The sequence below is a fragment of the Chenopodium quinoa genome, unplaced genomic scaffold, assembly GCF_001683475.1.
Source record: "Chenopodium quinoa cultivar QQ74 unplaced genomic scaffold, ASM168347v1, whole genome shotgun sequence".
Classification (NCBI taxonomy): domain Eukaryota; kingdom Viridiplantae; phylum Streptophyta; class Magnoliopsida; order Caryophyllales; family Amaranthaceae; genus Chenopodium; species Chenopodium quinoa.
Window position 1 is genome coordinate 1,462,600 of NW_018742393.1, and position 22,137 is coordinate 1,484,736.

General features: G+C 36.4%; 4 protein-coding genes across 5 annotated transcripts; 1 reads left to right on the top strand and 3 right to left on the bottom strand.

The window, feature by feature from the left end:
• Positions 1-8,189: 8,189 nt before the first annotated feature.
• On the bottom strand, positions 8,190-10,158 carry LOC110703184. The gene has a single exon (XM_021880934.1). The coding sequence runs from the start codon at positions 9,872-9,874 to the stop codon at positions 8,516-8,518; it is 1,359 nt and encodes a 452-aa protein (XP_021736626.1). The 5' UTR covers positions 9,875-10,158; the 3' UTR covers positions 8,190-8,515.
• A 4,478-nt stretch (positions 10,159-14,636) lies between these two features.
• On the top strand, positions 14,637-16,812 carry LOC110703203 (zinc finger BED domain-containing protein DAYSLEEPER-like). Of its 2 annotated transcripts, none has more exons than XR_002507656.1 (3): positions 14,637-16,064; positions 16,151-16,463; positions 16,614-16,812. XR_002507656.1 is itself a non-coding variant. In XM_021880962.1 (3 exons), exons 1-3 carry the CDS (start codon positions 16,044-16,046, stop codon positions 16,691-16,693), a joined length of 414 nt encoding a protein of 137 aa, XP_021736654.1. In that variant the 5' UTR covers positions 14,639-16,043; the 3' UTR covers positions 16,694-16,812. The 2 variants fall into 2 exon arrangements, 1 of the variants encoding a protein (XP_021736654.1); XM_021880962.1 differs by having other exon boundaries at positions 14,639-16,064.
• Positions 16,813-17,008: 196 nt separating this feature from the next.
• On the bottom strand, positions 17,009-18,759 carry LOC110703193 (EP1-like glycoprotein 3). Its single transcript, XM_021880947.1, has one exon. It carries the CDS (start codon positions 18,661-18,663, stop codon positions 17,296-17,298), a length of 1,368 nt encoding a protein of 455 aa, XP_021736639.1. The 5' UTR covers positions 18,664-18,759; the 3' UTR covers positions 17,009-17,295.
• A 777-nt stretch (positions 18,760-19,536) lies between these two features.
• LOC110701542 (EP1-like glycoprotein 3) lies at positions 19,537-21,323 on the bottom strand. Its single transcript, XM_021879177.1, has one exon. It carries the CDS (start codon positions 21,259-21,261, stop codon positions 19,885-19,887), a length of 1,377 nt encoding a protein of 458 aa, XP_021734869.1. The 5' UTR covers positions 21,262-21,323; the 3' UTR covers positions 19,537-19,884.
• Positions 21,324-22,137: the final 814 nt, after the last annotated feature.

Here is a 22,137-nt window from a genome sequence, read left to right on the forward strand (position 1 = left end):
GCTTTAGGCTGCGTAATTTTATCCCTATTACAATATTATTGGAACGGATGAAGTATAGTGTTTGATCAAATACTGGGATACATGTTAGTTTTGTCTAGTCTACCAACAAACATCTTAATCACTTATGCTATTTATGCTAAGTAGTGATAATTGTTTTGATTGGTTATTGTCATCTTTTTTTTTTTTCTACTATGATTGCTAGTAGATTGAAACGTGTGAGGTGTTAAGTCTGTTAATTATGAGAAATTGTGAACCATGTATCCGCATAATTCCGGAGAAATGGTGTCTTTGTCAAAACAGGTTTCATTTGATTTTAGGTCTGACTTCATTTCTTTGGTGGACATTGATTAGTGTTGTCTTAAGTTCGTTTATGTCTAAATCACTAATTAATTAACTATTAATTTGATTGGCTTTAATAGTATTATATTTCAAGCGAATGAAAGATACTAATTACGGTTTTAATTAACGTTGGTGGGGAGGGTTTTAACTGGTTTTCTTCTTCCAATAATACATGCTTAAGTACTAATTACGGTTTTAATTAACGCCACAAGCTTAGCACACTGAGTGGCTTATTTAATTCAGCTAAGAAGTCATCAGTTGGTTGATACTCCCTACATTCTTATTGGTAGTCACATATTGAATTTATATGTATTCAAGGCACCCCTTTGATTGAATACGAGGTTTAAGATATTAATATATGTTTCAATGCATGTGGAATAACAAAAAAGAGGAACTTAATCTTAGCATTCAAAATGTTTAATACTTATGTCACATACCAGGTAATGAATACGAATATATAAAGTATTAATTAATATGTTTGGGAAATAACTTATGTTACTATTGTTTGAAATAACTTATGTGACTATTGTTTCTTGGTCTTATAAGAGAGCCACAAGGGCGGGTGTTGAAAATCGATCCCGTGATCTCCTGAAATCGGAAGGAAAACTCTAACCACTTGAGCTATCCTTCACTCTCTATGTGACTATTGTTTGAGTCAATGAGTGATGTTGAGAATAAATGCGTGTTATATAGAAGTATCGTATTTTGAACGTTTATCAATAATTCACATGTAATTTGGACTTAGTTTGTTACATTATTGTATTCCTTTCTAACAATTATATGTTTGAGTCCTTTGAGACAATCAAGTTGTTACTTGTTATAGTATAGTGGATGAAGGCATGAAGCACATTATAATATAATTACACCATTTAAGTGTTAGTAGATGAGTATATATATACTATTTAAAACCCTACTTAGTCTAATTATATTTATTTAATATTTTCAAAATTAGAGTGGACGAATAAGAAACCCACAGCGATTATGTAAGGATGATTTGAGTGTGACATTAGAAAATACAAATCATTGACACGAAGTTGAATCGTACCATAAAAATGGGTGCTCCCTTTACGGCACTTATTTACCAAGGCATCAAGATTTTATCGAGGTGGGGTGTTCTGTCGACTTATGCTTCTCAGCCCTCTTAGTTAATGAGCTAAGCTTAGGTATTCAACAAATTACTCACTTTCATTACGAATTACTTGTCACATTTTCATAGATTGTAGAACCAAATTCAAGTCTCTGATTATTTTTTGGTTGAATTGGCCATATATTATTTGATTAAGCATGTTTAAAAAAAAAAAAATTGCGGATTTTAATCTTATTACAAGGTGGAATATTCCATAATTTAGTGTTGGGTATGATTGTATGAGGAGAAACATGCTACATGTTTCAAACCTTTCAGGCTCTCAACTTGGAATTTTAACTATCCGTTTAAATTTTAGTTGAGTTGATTCTTTAGCACATTATTGTTTATTGACAACAATAAGAGTGAAAATTAGAGAGATGGATAAAAAATCTTTACTCTCGATGTGGAATCTAAGTGAAAAGAAAAAATATTACTATAAAACAGATGTGACTAGTGAATTGAGGCAATCCAAAAGGGAAAATGAGACCAAGTAAAATAAGATAGATGAAGTAATTTTCCATATCATACTTGTATTATATATTTTTATAATAATGGCAATGGTCAAATTGAAAGAAAAGTTAAAAGAAAATCCAATATGGTCGGCTACTTTACACTCGATGATAGGAAAAATGGTAAAATGATCACATTTTATTCATAAACAAAAGGAAATCAAAGTAGGAAACACAGAAGTAAAAGAAAAGACCGTGTGTATTCGCTAAAGCCAAAATGATAGGCATTACACTTTCTAATTGTAATACTACTTGGTACGAGAAAAAAGAAGCACCAACCATTTTAGGCATATCCATAAAGATTAAAGATTAGGGTTCTTTTATCTTTTACAATTTGATGTGTTTAATGCATAGCAAACAAATTTACGAAAGATTTCAACACTTTATGTAAAAATATGATTATTGATGTTTCTCTCAATCTGGGCAATAGATTCTTGTCAGCCTACGAAATCAACCCAAATATCTCAGCTTCTTGTTCGATAAGAAAAGAATATCAGGCTGCCTAGCCTATTTTAGCCACATTCCAAACAATCTTCACCTAATAATTCATCTAACATAGGAAAAAGAAAAAGGAAATTTATTGATAGACCAATAGTTATTTTTAGAATTTTCTCGAGATTATTAAGGATTAGAACAAATAAAATGGTGTAGACAATGTTTTGACTCCACTAATTATTTATGTCACGACAAGTTTTCAAATCGCTTTTTAGTCCACGAACAATTATATGTGATACTTAGAATAGAAATTGAGAGAAGAAAGCATTTGAAACTAAGATAAAGTATTGTTGAGATGTAATGTGATAAATTTTGAAATGCTCCAAGTCAAATGATCAAGTTGCACATTGTTCTCATAAAACATATCTTTCTCTAATTGTAACAGCTCTAAAAATCTAAGTTCAATATACCTTACTGGTAGACATGAAAGTGATTTTAATTCTAAATTTATTTCGAATCCTTGATTCCACAAACTGAAAGTTAGAACTCTAAGGGACTAAGTAACTTGTACCAAAACTTGATTTCCAAAATTCTTTGAGTGTCCAATCTTGATTGTTTTTATTCCTAAAACTCCCCTAGTACGTAAGAAAACTATAAAATTTCCTTCAATATAGATTAATTGGAAGATTTTTGTCGATGACCACACGAGAATAATTATTTTTGATTCATGTAGCCGACCCCACCTATGGCATTAAGGCTTTTATTGATTGATTGATTGATAGATAAATTGAAGGCAGTCAAGGGCAAGGCCTCCAATTCACAATTTGATAACGACGGAGTATTTGTTGCTACTTGCCTTAAGTGTAAGCTTGCGTACGTTTTGCTTTGTAAGTTGCCTTGCAATCAAGTAGCCCAATAGAGCTATATTGTTTCTCTCGGATCCAAATTTAGACTTCGTATAATTACATTAAATATTTACCAATTGAGATTACTTGTAGTAATTGAAGGTGGACGGTTGTTAACAAGGTGGTGACTATCGTAGTAATAATGGCTAATGGTCAGAACATGGATGAAATTGGTGAGTTAAGTGGTGGTTGATATAGGGGTTAGATTTTATAATTAGTAGGATTATAATGATAGTAATTTTGATAATATAAAAGAAGTGTGGTTCTAAATTGGGCTAAACGGTGGATTCATGGGTGGGTCGGTGGCTGTGGTGTGAAATGTAATGGTAATCGAAAAGGTGGCTGCAAATCGCAATTGCACCGGTGGTTGTAGTGAAATTCATTTAACAAATTGTTCTTGTATAGAGGTGGTTGCGGCAGTTTTTGGGTATATAGTGGTGTAAGGTATGGACTATGGCGGTCTTGGAATTGAGATAGTGATGGTCGATTGGTCGTATTGGTGTTAGCTACGGTGGATATAATCGCAACTTGTGATGGCTATGGACTACGGTGGATTTCGAATTGAGATAGCGATGGACCTAAAATTGCTATGGGGGTGCTGAGACTGCTGAGGGATTAAATTTAAGAAGTTTTTGAAAGTTAATTAATAAAATAAATAAATATGGCCATTATTCTCACTAAAAACAAGAAAGGAAACGTCCAAAATTTAATATCAAAATCGTAGAGATGTTAAGTTCTATATAAGCATAATGCCATAATATAGCCTACACTTGCATAGACAAGAGGCGACACTGTATATGGATTTGCTCCCTACAAATATCATTCCTAATTCTCACGCTTAAGGTTTAAAGGAGATATCTACGATTTGACGTCATAAATATTATGCTATGAATCTTTTATATAATTTTCCATGGGTCCCAAGAATCATCCCAAATCCCAATCAATAAATCAACAACCTTGACGCTAAACGATTTATATCTTGTTGTCGATAAATAATGTGTGAAGAAGGTCAAGTAATGAGGAAAGAAATACTTTCTCCGTTTCATATTATGTGCAACAAAATGGGTTGTAAATTTCCCAAGAAGAAACTTTTAAGATAGATTAATTAAAAAAAGAGCAAATAATTAAGGTTATAACAGGACATCAACACCACCACCAGAAACTACCAAAACCCACCTCCACCCACCTTGCTACCACCGTAAACCTAGAAACGCAACAACCACCAGACCTACAACCACCCAAGGTCCACCAAACCCACAACCACCCAAAACCGACCAGACGCAACCACTAAACCCAAAACCCGCAACCTCGTAAACACCCTCCCCTCTCCCACCCAGACCACCAACCACACACCGTCTCCCCAAAACCACAAGCACCCACCCTCGCCTCTCACCGAAACCCACAACCACCAACTCACCCTCCCCTCTGCACGAAATCCACAACCAACCACCCTAAAAATATGAAGAAAAAAAGCTTAAATTTGGAAATTATTACCTTCTCATGGCTAATTTGGGGTTTATTTGGTCAAATTTGACCATAAAAACCTCAACTTTAAGCTTTAATGGTGTTGTAGAAACTATAAAAGAAGAGAGAGGAGGAAGCCGGCGATCCGAATTGACGAGGAGGGTGGTGGCGACGACTTTAATGAAATATCTTATGGTGGTGGTGGTGTAGTGGTTGTGAGAGAAGAGAGAGAAGATTGGTGGTGAGGGTGGCTTGAAAGAGAGGAGAGAGAAAATAGGGTGGTGATGGGTGGTGGTTGTTAGAGAAAAGAGAGTGAAAGTGAGGGTGACTTGAGAGAGAAGAGAGAGAAAATATGGTGGTATGGGTAGTGGATGTAGTTGTGAGGGAGGAGAGAGAATGCGTGTTAGTGTTATTATTGAGGGTTAATTAAGTTGGGTTAATAAGTTAATGTGTTAATTGGATTGAAATAAGGGTCTTTTAGTAAATTTACTCAAAAAAATTTACTGTATAAGAAAACTTTTTTTTGTTGCACATAACTTGTAACATCCCAAAATGACAAATGTTGCACATAATATGAAATGGAGGAAATAGATCAAATATCAAATATGGGATGGAGGAAGTAAGGATGTTTTATTCAAATGAACGGACTAGTATTTATTTCCCACTCAAAAAAAAAAAAAAAAAAAAAAATAACAATAATAATAATAATAATAATAATTCCAAAGGGATATATTGTACTCAATCAGAGCCAACACAAATCCAGACTTTAATGAGTAAAAGCCCATCCCCAAACCCAAACAAAATCAAGCACCTTCTGACTTATAAAATAATCCAAAAGTTCGAGTACAAGAGCTCATGTACAAGTTATTGCAATGGTTTTGGTTTCCCTATACTCAACCTTGCTCAAAGAATCAAATCTAAGAAATTTACTCCGTATCTCATATTCTACTCGTAAATCGTCACTGTTGTTCATTCTATCCTTTTACAACGCATACACATATATATCACTTATTCCCCAAGCATACAGGAATCGGCTTCCTCCTACTTATTCCTGAGCTAATTAAGGATCTCGAGCTAGTGTCAAAGGTATCAAATTCCTCAGTTGCATGCTGCCTCAGCTAAGTACCGAGCAAAGCATTCAACAGAAAAATAAAGTAATTCTTATTCATTTACAGGGGATATCTCATGGTAAGCTACCAAGCTTATCAACTAGATTAAAATTGTTTTATAAAACTTGATAACCTAGAGTCTAGACAGTCATACCAGCGATATTAAGATTTTCCTAAACCCCGATTTTTTATTTTTTTTGCTAGGTCTTAATCAGATGAAGAGAATCTTAGTGACGGGTAGATCTAGTTTTCCATCTGCAGATTGACCCGAGCCTCCAAGATTCTAAATATAACATCTTTCAACAAACAAGTACCTATTTTCTAACAAGAATGGCAGGTAGCAACATTGATCTTTAAAAAACCCTGCTGCGTGAGACTGACACTCCCTACGTGATATTAAACTTGGATGGTTAAGAAAGAGAGCAGCCTCTCCCAAGATCAACAGCAAGATCTAAAACTGGAAGCCACGACATGATGTACCTTATGGCCTCAAAATCAACTAGCATAACCTGCCTATAAGGATGTAATCTAAAGTTTTGGCAAACGCTTACATGCTGTTTCCTCTGGTCTGCATGATATCAGTTATTCTCTCTGATATACACTCACATTATCTGTCACTGACTATGTTTTCCTCTAAAGAAATAGTAATGCCACCGGCCATTTTTTTCACTAGCCATAAACTCTATGTCCAGTAGATTGATATCTTGAGCACAATACTCAATTTGTTCCAACTATACAGCCAAGGTTAAAATTTATAAAGTTACAGCTCTATTCCTCATCTAACTACTGTGATAGAGAACCTGACTTTGCCATTACAATTTAACTTCCACTCCCATGAAGTATAATTTCAATATGTTATCAGAAAATAAAGGTAGTCACTCCCAAGGCTACGACACTGCCAACACAATGATTCCAAACAAAATAAAAAACTTCAGGCCTAAAAGACAGCAAATGGTTAGTCACATTGATCACTGAGGCTCTCCTAACTCTGGATCACCAACAAAAGCCTATCTATACTTCCTCCTCTAACTTCCGTGATTCATAACCTGACGTTGCCATTCCAATTTAACTTCCACCTCCACAAAGTAAATTTCAGTTTTTTTTTTTCTGAATATAATGGTGTTCACTCCCAAGGCTACGACACTGCCAACACAATGATTCCAAACGAAATGAAAAACTTCATCAAAGACACATTGATCACTCAGCCTCGCCTCGCCTAACTCTGGCATCACCAACAAAAGTATATCTATACTTCCTCATCTAACTTCCGTGATTCCGAACCTGACTTTGCCATTTCAATTCAACTTCCACTTTCATGAAGTACACTTTCAGCGTGTTTTCAGAATATAATGATATTCACTCCCAAGGCTACGACACTGCCAACACAATGATTCCAAAGAAAAAAAAAAAAAACTTCAACAAAGACCTAAGAGACAGCAAATGGTTAGTCACATTGATCACTCGGACTCTGCTAACTCTGGCGTCACTAACAAAAGCATATCTATACTTCCTCATCTAACTTCCGTGTTTCAGAACCTGACGTCGCCATTCCAATTTAACTTCCACTTTCATGAAGTATAATTTCACTGTGTTTGCGGAATATAATGGTGTTCACTCCCAAGGCTGCAACACATCCAACACAATGATTCCCAAAAAAAAAAAAAAAAAAAAAAAAAAAAAAAAAAAAAAACTAAGAGACAGCAAGTGATTAGTCCAGATTGGTCACTCAGACTCAGACCTAACTCTGGCATCACCAACAAAGGTATATCTATACTCAACATGCATAGGGAAACGACAACATCCACAATTCTTAGCTCTGTTTCTTTTAAATAAAATTAAAAAAAAAAAAAAATACCTCAATTTGATCACTCTTGAAGCATTTGTCGAGGATGCAGGCTGCTTTGGCTATGAACTACCAGATATTCTATTCAATCTATTTTACATATTTGACTCAGGAATATTCAAAGTCAAAAGAAATCTCAATCAAATGCACATATGCATCCAAACAAGTATCGGCCTTTTTTTTTTTTTGGCAAACAGATTATACAGTATTCCACATTACGCTTAAAAAACATGACCATTTGCCAATTGAGTTGAGCAATTGCCATTTTTCAATTTTAGAGTACATTTGACAAACTCGCTTGTTTTACCAACTTAGCCTCCACTTGGGTTAAATGGGCAACTTACCCATTCAAATCAAAGGACTGAGCATTGAGCAACACTAGACTTTGCTTTCAAAAGAAGAACATATATCTTAACCACATGTCCACATCATATTAGCAATCACAGAGGGCCACAAAAAGAATTCTACAACACCACATGATTTTTTTTATACTTGTGCTATATTTACAACTTAGCTACATCATACAAGCAAATCATACAGGGCAGCAAGAAAGATACCAACAATGGCACGAAATTCTAAATACTTGCGCCATAATTTTCAACATATATACTGTACAATTTTCCAATTTTAATTTAAAATTACAGTTGCTTAAATTTGCACCAGAATGATCCAGCTAACTTTGTTCTGTTGCATTGACTATATGACATTTAAATAGCTCCAATAAAACAATGGAGGCATCCGACACTTATCAAGACACCAACATTCATCAACATCATACATGACGATCAAAGAAACACATGGAAATCAAGTCTAACCTGTGCATCCCGTGACAAATCTTCATGAGCATCAACATTCAGCCCTTCTTCCATCTCCCTTTCCCTCTTCCTGTACTCATACTCAGCATCATCAGTGGGCAGCTCATGCCGACAAACAGGACAAGTGTTTCGCATTTTCAACCATGGAACTATACAATCCCAATGGTAATAATGCAAGCAAGGAAGCTGCTTCACCACATCCTCCCCTGAAACTTCATCCTTACATATTGCACAAACCACCTCACCCTCCCCCAAACCCTCACAAGACAATAGAACACTCGGAAGGTTATCAATAACGGAGTCAGCAGCCGGAGGACTTCCCCTCCATTCGTTCATACGCTCCTCCACCTCACCGAGAATTGCCTCGTACATATCCACATTGAAGTCCATATCATAAACCTCCCTATTGAAATTATTAACAGCTAACAAGATTTCCCACTCCAAATCACGAATTGCTTCCTCGCCACCGAGTTCTCCCTCCTCATCAGATTCAATAGCAATCTCCTGCTGTTCCGCCCTCATTTGATAAGTATCGAACACATTCGATACATCAGTATCCAGCTGAATTGGTGTTTCTTCATCATCATCATCAATAACAATAACATCTTCTTCAACAAAAAACCCATCAAAATTATCATTCACAACACTAACAACATCAGATTCTGGCTCTTGAACCTCAACATTTTCGCTACGATTTCCATTGTTAAACCCCAGATAATCCCAGCAATACGGCGGACGATCAAAATCACTAACCCCACCAAACCCTCGATTCCGATGATCACCATTCTCAGAATCTGAATCAGAATCATCAATATTCACAACACGCAAACCCTCAAATCGCTGCGTTTCTTCATTCATCGGAGATACATGATTAAAACGACAACCAACATCAACAACACCTAACCCTAACCCTAATTCTAAATCAACCCCATTATTATTATCATCACTCAACCCATTAATCCTCTCACCTTCACCCAAATTCCCACAATTCGGGTCACCCGACCCGGTTCCCAACCCTAACCCCAACCCAATTCCAGCATCAGAAATAAACGCGTTCTGAGAAGAACTACGCTGAAACAAGTTCGAAGCAAAGCTCACCTGATCATACCGACGATGATGATTTCGAACATCTTCTTCATCAGGCTCAAAAATCGGGTTCGAGTTCGGGCCCAAATCGCAAGAATCGGGCTCAGAATCCGAGAGAGAAGGAAGCGAAGGATTAGTTGGGCTTTCAAACCCAGCAAAGAACATAGAAGAGAGAGAAGTGAAGGATTGAACTCGCCGGCGTTGGCTATGGTGGGGTTGTTCAGATGGGTCCACTTCCGCCATTGCTGTTAAGCTTGAAAACAGAGAAAAAATTGATTTTTTTTGTGAAAGATGGAAGTTTTATCTGGAAAAAACCAAAAAAAATAATGAATAAAAAATGAGGAGAGAGAAAAAAGAGTATTGGGAAATGGGAGAAAGAAAGGACACGTGGGTGAGGAAGAAGGAGGAGGAAGAAGAAGGTGGTGAAGTGAGTAGTTGTTATCCGAGTTCCCGGCGGCGGTGCCGTTTGTTTTCGTTTTTCTTTCTTTCTCTCTCTTCTTGTTTTTCTATGGTTTTGAGTCTTTTGACCTTTTTGGTTTGGGTTAAGTGAGGAATAGTAGGAAACAAAAATGACCAAAATGCCCATGTGAGAATGTCTAGTTGTGAGGGTATTTTTGTAAATTACCAGTGTATTGTCTAATTAGAGTGAGAAAACCATATTACTACTCCCTCATTTTTTAAATGAAACGTTTTGAGTTTTTCCATTGCTCAACCTTAACTAACGTGCTTTATACCTAAAAAAACATAGTTTTGTGGATATTTATTGAAATTATCTCAACTACGAGTGATAAATTATTAATATTTAATTATTATAATTTTTTTATTCGATAATTAAAGATATTGATTAAAGATTCATAACAATATAGCATAATAGTGTTCTTTTTTTTTTCTATTACTATATAGTTTTTATGTGGATCACATGTGAATATGTGACGGAGTAAGGAGTGATAAAAAATAAAAAAAATAATAATAAAAAAAAACATATAAAATTCATAAAATTCTATTGGTACTAACAAAGTTGTGTAGGAGTATTAAACTTCAGCTTACTTGGTACCAAACTAGAGTGAATATAGTGTGTATTTACAAACTTACCCCTTAATAAGTTTATAAAATTATCACAATTAGAAATCGGACAACCCTTGTTTTTTTTTTTTTTGGAAACAAACCCTTGTTTTAGACTATGTTAACCTATTTTCTTCCCCTAAAAAGGTCATTTTTTTTTGGGTTGGTAGGAAAAGAGTCATATCAGGGCGGAATCTCTCACAGGTTCTCCTAACCCGAATTAGTGGGCTAGGAGCTTTGAAAGTGGGGGAAAGGATAAGGAAATCCTTACCCTAAAAGCCTAAAGTGGCTCTAGTGAAGTTTGATTTCACAACCTCTGAAATAATGCGTGGTTGGTGCACCCGGGTGCCTCATGTGCATGGTACACCCAGAAAGAACATTAGGTATATTTAAAAGAACATGAGTGAAAAAAGAACATTATAGACATTTATAAAGAACGCGAGCATAATATGTTCTTTGAGTTTGATTATTATGTTTTTTGAGTTTGAAATATATGTTCTTTACATTATACAATATGTTCTTTAATGTATGTACGTACAAAAATGTTAAATTCAACCACCTGAGTAACTAAGAAAAAGATCATGTTCTTTAATGTATTATCATATTCTTTTTGTAAGGACTTTATGGACCTAATCATACTTAGCCCAGCCCGAAATTTTATTTTTTTTGGACGGGTTTGAGAATGTGTTTTTATGCATTTTTAGTTGTTTTTTTTGGCCCGGCCCAAAAAGCCCGCACGACCTCGCCATCTAGGTGGGTTTAGGCACAAAAATTCTAGCTCGAATCTTGGCCTGACCCGAAAAGTGGGCTATTTTTTTGCTCTCGGCCCGCCCAATGATCACCTCTAAGAGTTAATGTTCTTTGTAATGCCATGTTCTTTTGTCAAATATAGGGTTCTTTTTCAAACACATTTAATCACCTGAGTAACCATGAAAAGAACACGTTCTTTTTGTAAAGACTTATGTTCTTTGTAATGCCATGTTCTTTGTCAACACACAAACATGTTCTTTTGTCAATTCAAACACGGGTATGTTTTTTTTTAAATTGGTAAAAATAATCCCAACTTTCACGTATTTGCTTTTAATAATCCCAACTTTGTATTATTATTAAATAATTCCAAATTTGGGGTGTATTTGCTTTCTTTGGTCCCTAACCGGTTACTAACATGTTATAACAGGTTTTTGGGACACGTGACATCACATAATTGATTTTAAGAAAAAACTAAAAAACTTTTTTTTTTTTTGGAAAGGAAACTAAAAAAAAAAAAAAAGCTTAATAAAAAGAGAAAAGTTAAAAAAACAAACCCAGCCCCCCACTACCACCATCTCCACCACCAACCTCCGCCCACTCCCGGAACCCCCATTTCCGCCGGCACCAAGACGCCCAATCCCGCCAGTACACAGCAAGCTCCGCCGCGACAAGCACCAGCCCATCCACAAACACACATCAATCACAACCACCACGAAACCACCTTGTGGCAGCCCCGCAAAAAATGACCACAATCCAACCAAGTTTCTCCTTAAATTGATCTGGATTTTTCGCAATCAAGTCGCAAAGCTCTGTTAAAGCTTCTATTGATGATTCTACAAAGATTAATCTAGAAATTGCTGCAAAATCTAGGGAAAATTATTAGGGTTAATTGCAAATATCAAAGGAGGTTAATTTTTGCAATGGAGGTTATGGGGGTTTTGGTGGTTTAGGGGTACGGAGGAGGGGGCAGCTTCGGAGTCAGCACCGTCGCGGGGGAGAGGGGGTCTGGGCGCGACGATTAGGAGCGGCTGATGTTGCCGTTGGTTCGGTTTTTTAGGTTGCTTGCCGTGGTTCGATGGTGGCTGTTACTTGTTGCATTGGGGGTGTGGGCAACAGTGTTGGGGGCGATTGGGTGGGTGGCAGAGGTTGTGGTTGTTGGTGTATGCGGTTGGGCGGTGATGGCAGGGGAGTTTGGTTCGGTGGGTGTGAGTGGTGAGGAGCAAGAGAGTTCTGGGTGTGGAGATGCGTGGTTGTTGGTGTTTTCGGGATGCCGACAGGTGGTGCGGTAAGCGCAAGTTGCTGCGTAGGTGATGGTGGTTACAGGGGTTGCTGCACAGGTGATGGTTGGAGCGTAGGTGGTTAAAGATGATGGTGGTGATGTTGCCGTTCGAATTTTGACTGTTTTTTTTTTTTTTTTCACATTTCAATCAATCACGTGGTGACACGTGTCACATAAACTTAAAAAAAAAAATTACCTCTTTAACAGGTTACTGGTCGCTTGGGACTAATTTGAGAGAATACACCCTAAAGTTGGGATTATTTAATAATAATCCAAAGTTGGGATTATTAAAAGCGAATACGTGAAAGTTGAGATTATTTTTACCAATTTTTTTTCAAATACTAGTATGTTTTTTTTTCAAATGCTAGTATGTTCTTTTTTTCGTTCATGTTCTTTAAAATATGCCTAATGTTCTTTGCGGGTACACTATACTATTTTCACCCGTGAAAAATGCAAACTTTACCTAAGACAAAGGTCAAATTAAACATAACATTCAGTTACTCATTACTAAGTACACTGTCCAAAACCCTACCCAAAAGCCCAACTAAAAGCGCGCGCAATCTTCCCGCTTTCTTTGACTGCCATTATATACTTAACCCTTCGCTTTCTTCATCCCCTGCTTCGCAAATCGTAATTAGTGAATTAATTGCTTTCCTCTCTTTGTAATTCAGGTTATTTTCTTTCATATTATGTTCGTATTTTTCTAATTTAATTTCATTCATATGCATTATTTTTGTTACTACAATCATCTGGGTTAAGTTCATGAATCTTAACATAATTAAACTATTGATTAATTTTTAAATTGGATGTATTGTGTTCGTAATCTTTGCTCATGTTATTGTGTAATTGTATTTTGGTGCTAGACGATACTCCGTAATCCTTATATTTACCTATGTCCGGCACTCCAATTTCCAATAGAAAGCGCCGTCGGAGTACTATATCGAAACAAGTTCGTGGCAATACCTCAGGCAAGTTTTGTTATATCCGTTCTTTTTTAGTTGACACGTTTCTTTTACCAAGTATTATATTTGCCAATCCATTAAAGTTGAACTGCCAGTATCTATCTTTAATTATCAATGGTTAAAAATTAGGAAAAGATGATGTTTGATTGTAAATTGATCATATATATTTGTTTTAATATTAGACTATGGAGAAGCCCCATTTTATCATATAGACAAAATTCGTGATCGTTTATTTAGTGGTAAATAAATCAATTAAAGTCTAATATATCTATTAACTATTACTAAAACAAAACATTTTCTGACATCATCAACTTTTAAATTATCCTACGTGTCATTCTCGCATTAAAAATTTTCCCTCCATTACTAAGTGTGATGTCATCAATTTTTTTTCTAAAAATCTACACTATATTTTTCAAACAGAAAAACTAACCAATATGTATAATAATAATTTTTTTTAAATCGTGCCACGTAATGAGTCTAATCTAGTTTTTGTAAATAAATAAACATTTAAGGGTCCACATTTAATAAAAAAAAATAGGCAAAATTGGCCGCAACACTCTAAAGTACGATTTAGGTGCATTGATCACTCTAAACTTTGCGTAGTAGCCAAAACACCACCAACTATGGTGTTAGGTGCAACGCGTGCCATAAATGAAAATTTCCGGCAACTTATTTCACCGTGAAGAGGTGAATCTTCACTCTATACAACAATTATATAGTCTTCCATCCACTTAGCACGCATGGATTTTCCTCCTCCGATGAAATAAGTGGTCGAAAATTTTCATTAAAGTCATGCGTCGCACCTAACACCATAGTTGGTGGTGTTTTGGCTACTACGCGCATAGTTTAGGGTGCTCAGTATACCTAAGCCATACTTCAGCTTATTGCGGTTAATTTTGCCAAAAAAAATATTATTTTATTCGTGAAAATGCCACCACATAAAACCTTTTTTTTTTTTTTTTTAATCGTGATGATAAACTTGAATTTTCCTAAGCACAATAGAGAATTGAAAGTAAAGTATTTGAAATAGTGTCAAAAGTCAAAACTGTGTCGACTAAAAAACAAGTAACTAAACTTGTGTAAGTGACGAGTATGGTGTTTTACTTATGTTTATCCTTGCTTTGTTTAAGGTGGAGGAAAATTTGAGGATTCTGTTTTCATGGAGATGATGATGTCCGCTATCATAGAACACGGTCTTCCATTGACATTGTTTGAGCATAGTGGCACTAGAGACGTCTTGGCCAATCTAAAGCCGAATGTTAAACACATTAGTACAGATGCGGCCAAGGGAAAGTGTATGGAAGCGTATGAAAGGGAGAGAGCCAAGTTTAAACATGATTTGGGGAGTATTTCGGGTAGATTATGTTTGACAATCGATATTTGGGTGGATCCTTGTACTAATGACTACCTTTGCTTGACCGCGAATTATGTGGATTCTAATTGGAAATTGCAAAGCAAGTTTTTAAATCTTTTTCGCTTGTCTTTTCCGTGGGGTGCATCTAGCCTGCGATCAGCAGTTTACGATGTATTGTGCAAGTGGGGAATCGAGAAGAAAGTATTTTCTATCACTTTCGATAGTGGAAGGTGTGATGAGACTGTACAAGACCTGTTAAGGGAGTGTCTTAATGGGAAAGATGGAGCTTTACTTTGCAATGGTGACTATCTTCATGTTTGTTGTGGGGCTTGCTTCATGGATCATATGGGCGAAGAGTGTTTCAAGCTGATTGATAGCCCTATAAGTAAGATCAGAGAGGGTGTGCATTACATAATGGGTCATGAGAAGAACAGACTCAAGTTTGAAGAAGCTGCATTACTCATATTCCAAGGTGAATTTGAGCCTTTGTGGTCAGATAGCTACTTAAGATGGAATTCCACTTATTTGTTGCTCGAGAGGGCAGTTAAGTATCGGTATGCCTTTGAACATGTGATGATTGATGACGAGTATACTGATTGGCATTTGACAGTAGAAGAGTGGTCTAGGGTTGAAAAGATGTGTAAGCTTCTGAAGCCTCTTTATGACACAGCAAATCTGTTTTTTAGGCACTGAACACCCAACAGCCAATTTATACTTTATAAATGTTCTGAAGATTGGTTTGCTCCTTGTGGATGCATTGGAGGATAAATACCTTGAGATAAGTAACTTGGCACGAAGGTTGAAGGGTGAATTTGATGTGTACTGGGATGCTTGTCATGAAGTTCTTGCGTTGGCTATAGTATTTGATCCTCGCTACAAACTCAGCTTTGTCAAGTTTTGTTAGACAAGGCAAGTGCAGAGAACAGGTATGAGTGCACCCGTAAACGGCTTGATAGGCTCTTCAAAAGTTACAATGATCAACTGTTTGAATCACACTCAAATGAAATGAAAGATGATATTATCAAGGTATGTAAATTGTATATATATACTAGTCCTACATGTTGTAATGTTGTATATTTGTCCTGTTTTATGACATATTTGTTTCAAAGCAGGGGTTTGACATATATTGCAGAACGAAGGAAAACAACTCAGTTAGCTCAAGTCTGAATTTGTACTTGAATGAACCGAGTGTCCGCTGCCAGAAACAGATGGATGTTCCCTCTTGGTGGAAGGAAAATGAACCGCGTTTTGGACAAGAACTAACCCTTATGGCAAGGGATATATTAAGCATCCCTATTACCTCGTTTCCTAAGGATTCAGTTTTTGGCATGGGCTACAGAGTTAAAGACAGATTGAAAGGTGACTGGTATTCCAAGTGTACAGAAGCGCTGATAGCTACTCGAAACTGGTTATACGGATACCCAGGTAAGATGATTTTTTCATCAAATTGATCTTTTGATAGGAGTTTCAAACTGACTTGAGTTATGCATGTTTTCAATCTTTTGATTGTTCACTTATTTCAACTTACACACTCTTATAAATATATACTTTGTAATAATTTTCCTGCTCTTTCAGTTGAACCTGCTTACCCTGGAGGACTTATGGGCATTGAACAGCGATTTTGGCGTACCTCAGGTGAGGAAGAGTCTGATTGAACGTTCCGGAAGTAAAATTGCTAATTTTAAACTGCTGTACTTTCTGACAGATTTTAGCTGCAATAATGGGAGTTTTTGTACTGATATATGTGCATGTTTTTGCAATCAGAACATTACCTAATTCTGAACTGTTAACAATCTGTGGCAGTGTATTATAGGTTTTGATGATCAGAGCTAGTGGTTTAATTATATGCCATGCCCAAACAGCCCAAGGTTACATATTTTTGTTCAGATCTCGATCCTTTATGCTGTACTACTCGAATTTAACGAGTTTTATCTGCAAATCCGTGTTAATGGAAAGATAGGCCCGTTTGGTAAACTAAATGTGCAAGACTGCAAGTGCAGTTACATCATGTTTTTTCATATCATATTTATTTAAAAATACAGGGAAAAAACCCAATGAGAAGTTTCTTAAAAAGTAAGTATTTGTCTTATTTCATACAATAGGATGTGTACTCGAGCCATTAGTATACTACCTCCGTTTTTTTTTATGTGCAACTTTGAGGAATATTTGTGAGACATAAAATATTCCAAAGTTGCACATAATAAAAAACGGAGGTAGTATTTCATATCCTGTTTCAAATCTTATTAGCCTAATTTTATCAGTAGTTAGACACTTTGATGTAACCAAACTGCTTAGGATTATCAGACTGTGTCAAAGTCTTGAGATCATTAACAATCCAGCACTTTAACTTCTCCTCATCGTAGAAAAAGCCCGCACACTTGCAGTCTTCGCTACACTTAGACTTACATTTCCTTTGCGTTATCCCCTCACCTTCTGTGTACAGGCTACTGAAATGTCGAACGCCTACAACCTTGTAGTACTTGGCATTGATCTCCCCACCATTGCATTCCAACTTTGGTTGTGCACACTTTTCGTTCCAACCCAAGAGTCCTCTAGGGGAAGGGCAAGCCACACACTGGTTTTTGTAACAAACACCAAAATCGCCACATTTTTCAGGCACCTGACATTCAGTTGCTCCTAATTGATCACCCGGCAATGGTTCACCCTCGAAAAGAGTGAACTCCACTGTCCATATATCCCTATTCAGAGGATCAAAACTATAGGTACGTAGTTTACCATCGATGTCTAGTCGAAGGAAGGAGTATGTGCTATTGTACCACGTTTCGGCTAACAGCTGATTTGAACTAGATAGCCAATCTGTGGTTATGTATTGTAGGGCTTGGAATGTAAAATGTGAAGCAAAGTTTATAACCCCTACAATATAACTGAATTCTTTAGAAGGTGTTGTCCCAAAAATTTGATCAATTCTATAGTAAGGAAATGGTGCTGGAGTTTTTGGACTCTTATAGTACAAGGACACATTGTTGGGTCTCATCTCTAGGGTGTAGTTCCCTTCAAGATCACTCGTAGGCGATGCACGACTTACAAGCTTAGTAGTTAGCCCAACCTTAAGAGACTGGCCGGTTAATAGTGTATCCGAGGGGTAATCAAAACTTTGCCAGATAAAGTTGTTTTTAGCATCGTATAATACCATGTTGCCGTTTTCAAGCATCTTCAATCCTACCACACCCTTGTTGGCCGTGTTGGTTTGCCAAATAACGCGGTCATCAAAATCGACTAGTACAAGATTGCCATCTTTTCCAAGGTAAAGAGCAGCCCCTTCGCCAACCGGAGCATTCCGGTTTGCGGCCCAAACCCATTTAGGTGAGAACCCCATGCCTATACCAAGGGTAAAAGATTTCTGGTCATTAGTGTGAAAGTATAATGAGAACCTTGGACTGTCTATAGTTACACGTCGGAAAGAGGTGTCGAATTCACCAGTGATATCTTCAAAGTCACCTTGATTGACATAGAGGAATATTGAAGGCGGGAAAGATCTAGAAGGGAAAGGAGCTGGAGCAGGGGAAGGAGATGAGGATTCTTGACAAATCGACGGCGAAATGAGAAGGCAGAGAGATAGGATTAAGGAGAGGAAATAAACAAAGGCAGACATGTTCATAAGCATGTGTGTACATACATGATATATCCCATTTTATAGGCTTAATTCTCCAACAAAGGGTAGATTTCAATCAACTTACATATCACTTCATAATAAGACTTAGGATTATTTTTTTTCCAAGTTGATAATTTTATATGATGATACTTGAGATTGAAACAAGTTAATAAGTTATAGTTGTAATTTGAGTATGAAAAGTCAAAGTTGTATACGTCCAATAGTCCAACATCCCCAGTTATACTCAACTGCATGCATTGAGTTTATCTAAATGACTAGATTCCAAATACACAAGTTAGAGCTGTAGTGCAAAAGCCGTCAATGACTTAATTGAAGCACATGGTGACGATGGTGTATTTTCGTGTTTAGTCGTCTAGCCTACCGCAACATTAATGAGCTTACTGAGACTAGACTGCATCATTCATGATTTTAGGAAATGCTGAATGTTGAGACTTATACTCGGCTTCTGGGCTGCTGCAGTCATCACTGTTTAACAAGTTTCTTAGAATTTTGAATGAAATAAATGCTGCAGCTGAATTGGCAGGTAGAGTCAATTTATACTCATCACTGCACTTCAGGAACTTAAATTAGTCCTAACATAGTAACATGAGCAAAGAACTGATTCTTGCTGCAGTAATTCGTGTTTTCGATAATGAACTTATTTATGATCGTAAAATGCTGCTAAAAGTCCTAAAATATTGGCAGTGAATTAATTGATTTTGTTTTCAATAGCTAATATAGTTAGTTTACTTCTTACTGGTAAATAATAAATAAAAAAATCGAAGTAGGAAACAGTTAATTTCGAGAAATTACAAGAGCAAGATAGACTTAAAAACAGCAGATTTAGAAATGAAAATTGACATAATTATTTTTTTTTTTCCCTTTCTTTTGGGTGCACATGAAAATTGACATAATTTGATTAAAAGAAAGTCGAATGGAATTGTGAAGATTTAAATAGTACAATGCAAATGTCAAACTGTTGCAAGTAAAAGAGAGGGAACGGAGGAAGCTAAGAATTATACAAAATGGAAACATTACAATTGTCTAATCCGTCATATTTCCATATATCATTTTTTTTTTTTTGTTTTCGAGAAGGAAATATGTATTCAGGTCTTATTCCACACTATGAGTTAGTACAGTATAATAATGCAAGATTGGATAAGTAGTAATTGATGAGCTTTTTAGTGCATTTCATACCCTAAAGCAAACTTCTTAGCCTAATAAATTATTTTATTAGTTAGACACTTTGATGTAACCAAATTGCTTAAGGTTACCAGTTTCTGTCAAAGTTTTGAGATCATAAACAATCAAACACCTTAACTTCTCCTCATCATAGAAAAACCCCGCACACTTGCAATCTTTGCTACACTTAGCCTTACATGCCCTTGGCTTCATAGGCCCCTCGCCTTCGGTATACATGCTACTAAAATGCACAACACCCACAACCTTGTAGTACTTGGCATTGATCTCCTCACCACTGCATACCAACTTCGGTTGCACGCATTTTTCGCTCCAACCCAAGAGTCCTCTAGGGGAAGGGCAAGCAACACATTGGTTTTTGTAACAAACTCCAAAATCGCCGCATTTTTCAGGCATTTGACATTCAGTTGCTCCTAATTGATCACCCGGCAATGGCTCACCCTCGAAAAGAGTGAACTCCACGTTCCATATGCTTCCTACCCTATTCAAAGGATCATAACTATAGGCACGTAGTTTACCATCATAGTCTAGTCGAAGGAACGAATACGTGCTATCGTACCACGTTTCAACTAGCTGTTGATTTGAACTAGATAGCCAATCTGTGGTTATGTATTGTAGGGCTTGAAATTTAAAATTTGAAGCGAAGTTTGTAATTCCTACATAATATGAGAATTCTTTGGAAGGTGTTGATCCATAAATTTGATCAATTCTATAGTAAGGAAGTGGTGTTGGATTTTTCGGACTCTTGTAGTATAGTGACACATTGTTAGGCCTCATCTCTAGGGTGTAGTTCCCCTCCAAATCGCTCGTAGTCGATGCACGACTTACGAGCTTAGTAGTTAGCCCAACCTTAAGAGCCTGGCCTGCTAATAGTGTGTCGGAGGGGTAATCAAAACTTTGCCATATAAATTTATTTTTAGCATTATATAATACCATGTTACCGTTATCAAGCATCTTTAACCCCACCACACCCTTGTTGGCCGTGTTGGTTTGCCAAACAATGCGGTCATCAACATCGACTAGTACAAGATTGCCGTCTTCCTTTAGGAAAATAGCGGCCCCTTCACCAACCGGATCATTCCGGTTAGCTGCCCAAACCCACTTATATGGGTAGCTCATGCCTATACCAAGGGTATATGAATTATCGGTGTTGGTATAAAAGCATAACGAGAAATGTGGACTATCAATTCCTACTCTTCGAAAGTAAGAGTCCAATTCACCCGAGTATTCCTCAAGGTCACCTTGATTGACATAGAGGAATAGTGAAGGCGGGAAAGATCTAATAGGGTAAGGAGCCGGAGATGGGGATGGAGATGAGAATTCTTGACAAATCGACGGTGAAATGAGGATGCAAAGAGATAGGATTAAAGGGAGGGAATAAATGAAGGAAGACATGTTTATTATAAGCATGTGTGTACGTGCTTGTGATCGATCAAGTGCTAATACATACGTCCATTTATAGATTAAAGTCAAGCTTGAATCAACTTAAGTATCACTTCATAGTATAAGACTTTGGATTATTAATTTTCAAGTTGATAATTTTCTATGATTCCATTTTGAAATAAATTTAGTTGTAATTACATGTAAAAGTCAGAGCCAATGTATATATCCTCAGTTATACTCATAACAAACTTAAAAAACTAAAGGATTCAATGCTAATTAAATTAAAGCTAGTTGATGTTTGATTATTAATGTTAGTTTTAGTAGACTAACCGACATTTTTTTCCCTCTTAAGATACAATGAGCTCGAGTTTATTTAGATGACTAGATCTCAAAATAGCCATATTAAGAGATGCAGTGCTAATTCCGCAAAGGACTTACTTGAAGCACGCTGTATATTCATGTTAAGTTGCATAGCTTGTTGAGAAATTAAACGAGCTAATTAAAAGCAGACTACATTTACACCCTATATGTTTTCGAGGAATAATGTTGAATGTTCGGACAATAATACTCTTGGCATCGCGCTGTAAAAGTGTTGTTTAAAGAGGAACACTCCAATAAGGTGTCTCGAGATGATGGAGAGGATTGAACGAAGAAGATGATACCATCATTGTGCTTTTGTACAATACATGGAATTGGCTTTGAACTGTAAATTTTTGCAAATAGAATTTAAAAAATAAGAAAAAAGACTTACATTAAAAAATAAAGTTGAAAGAAATGCATACGTGGAAATATATCCAATCACAACGCACCATATCTAATATTTTGGTAGTCATTTTTCAAAAGATTACTGTAAATAATTTTTTATAAGAGTAGTCATGGAACTCGAGCTAAGAAAGCAAACTC

What these genes read in the sequence shown, in the direction of transcription:
- LOC110703193 (XM_021880947.1), bottom strand. Translation starts at nt 18,663, where the DNA reads ATGCTTATGAACATGTCTGCCTTTGTTTATTTCCTCTCCTTAATCCTA.
- LOC110703203 (XM_021880962.1), top strand. Translation starts at nt 16,044, where the DNA reads ATGAAAGATGATATTATCAAG. An exon ending in TGAAAGATGATATTATCAAG is followed by an intron (nt 16,065 to 16,150) that starts GTATGTAAATTG and finishes GTTTCAAAGCAG; the next exon opens with GGGTTTGACATATATTGCAG. An exon ending in CTGGTTATACGGATACCCAG is followed by an intron (nt 16,464 to 16,613) that starts GTAAGATGATTT and finishes CTGCTCTTTCAG; the next exon opens with TTGAACCTGCTTACCCTGGA.
- LOC110701542 (XM_021879177.1), bottom strand. Translation starts at nt 21,261, where the DNA reads ATGCTTATAATAAACATGTCTTCCTTCATTTATTCCCTCCCTTTAATC.
- LOC110703184 (XM_021880934.1), bottom strand. Translation starts at nt 9,874, where the DNA reads ATGGCGGAAGTGGACCCATCTGAACAACCCCACCATAGCCAACGCCGG.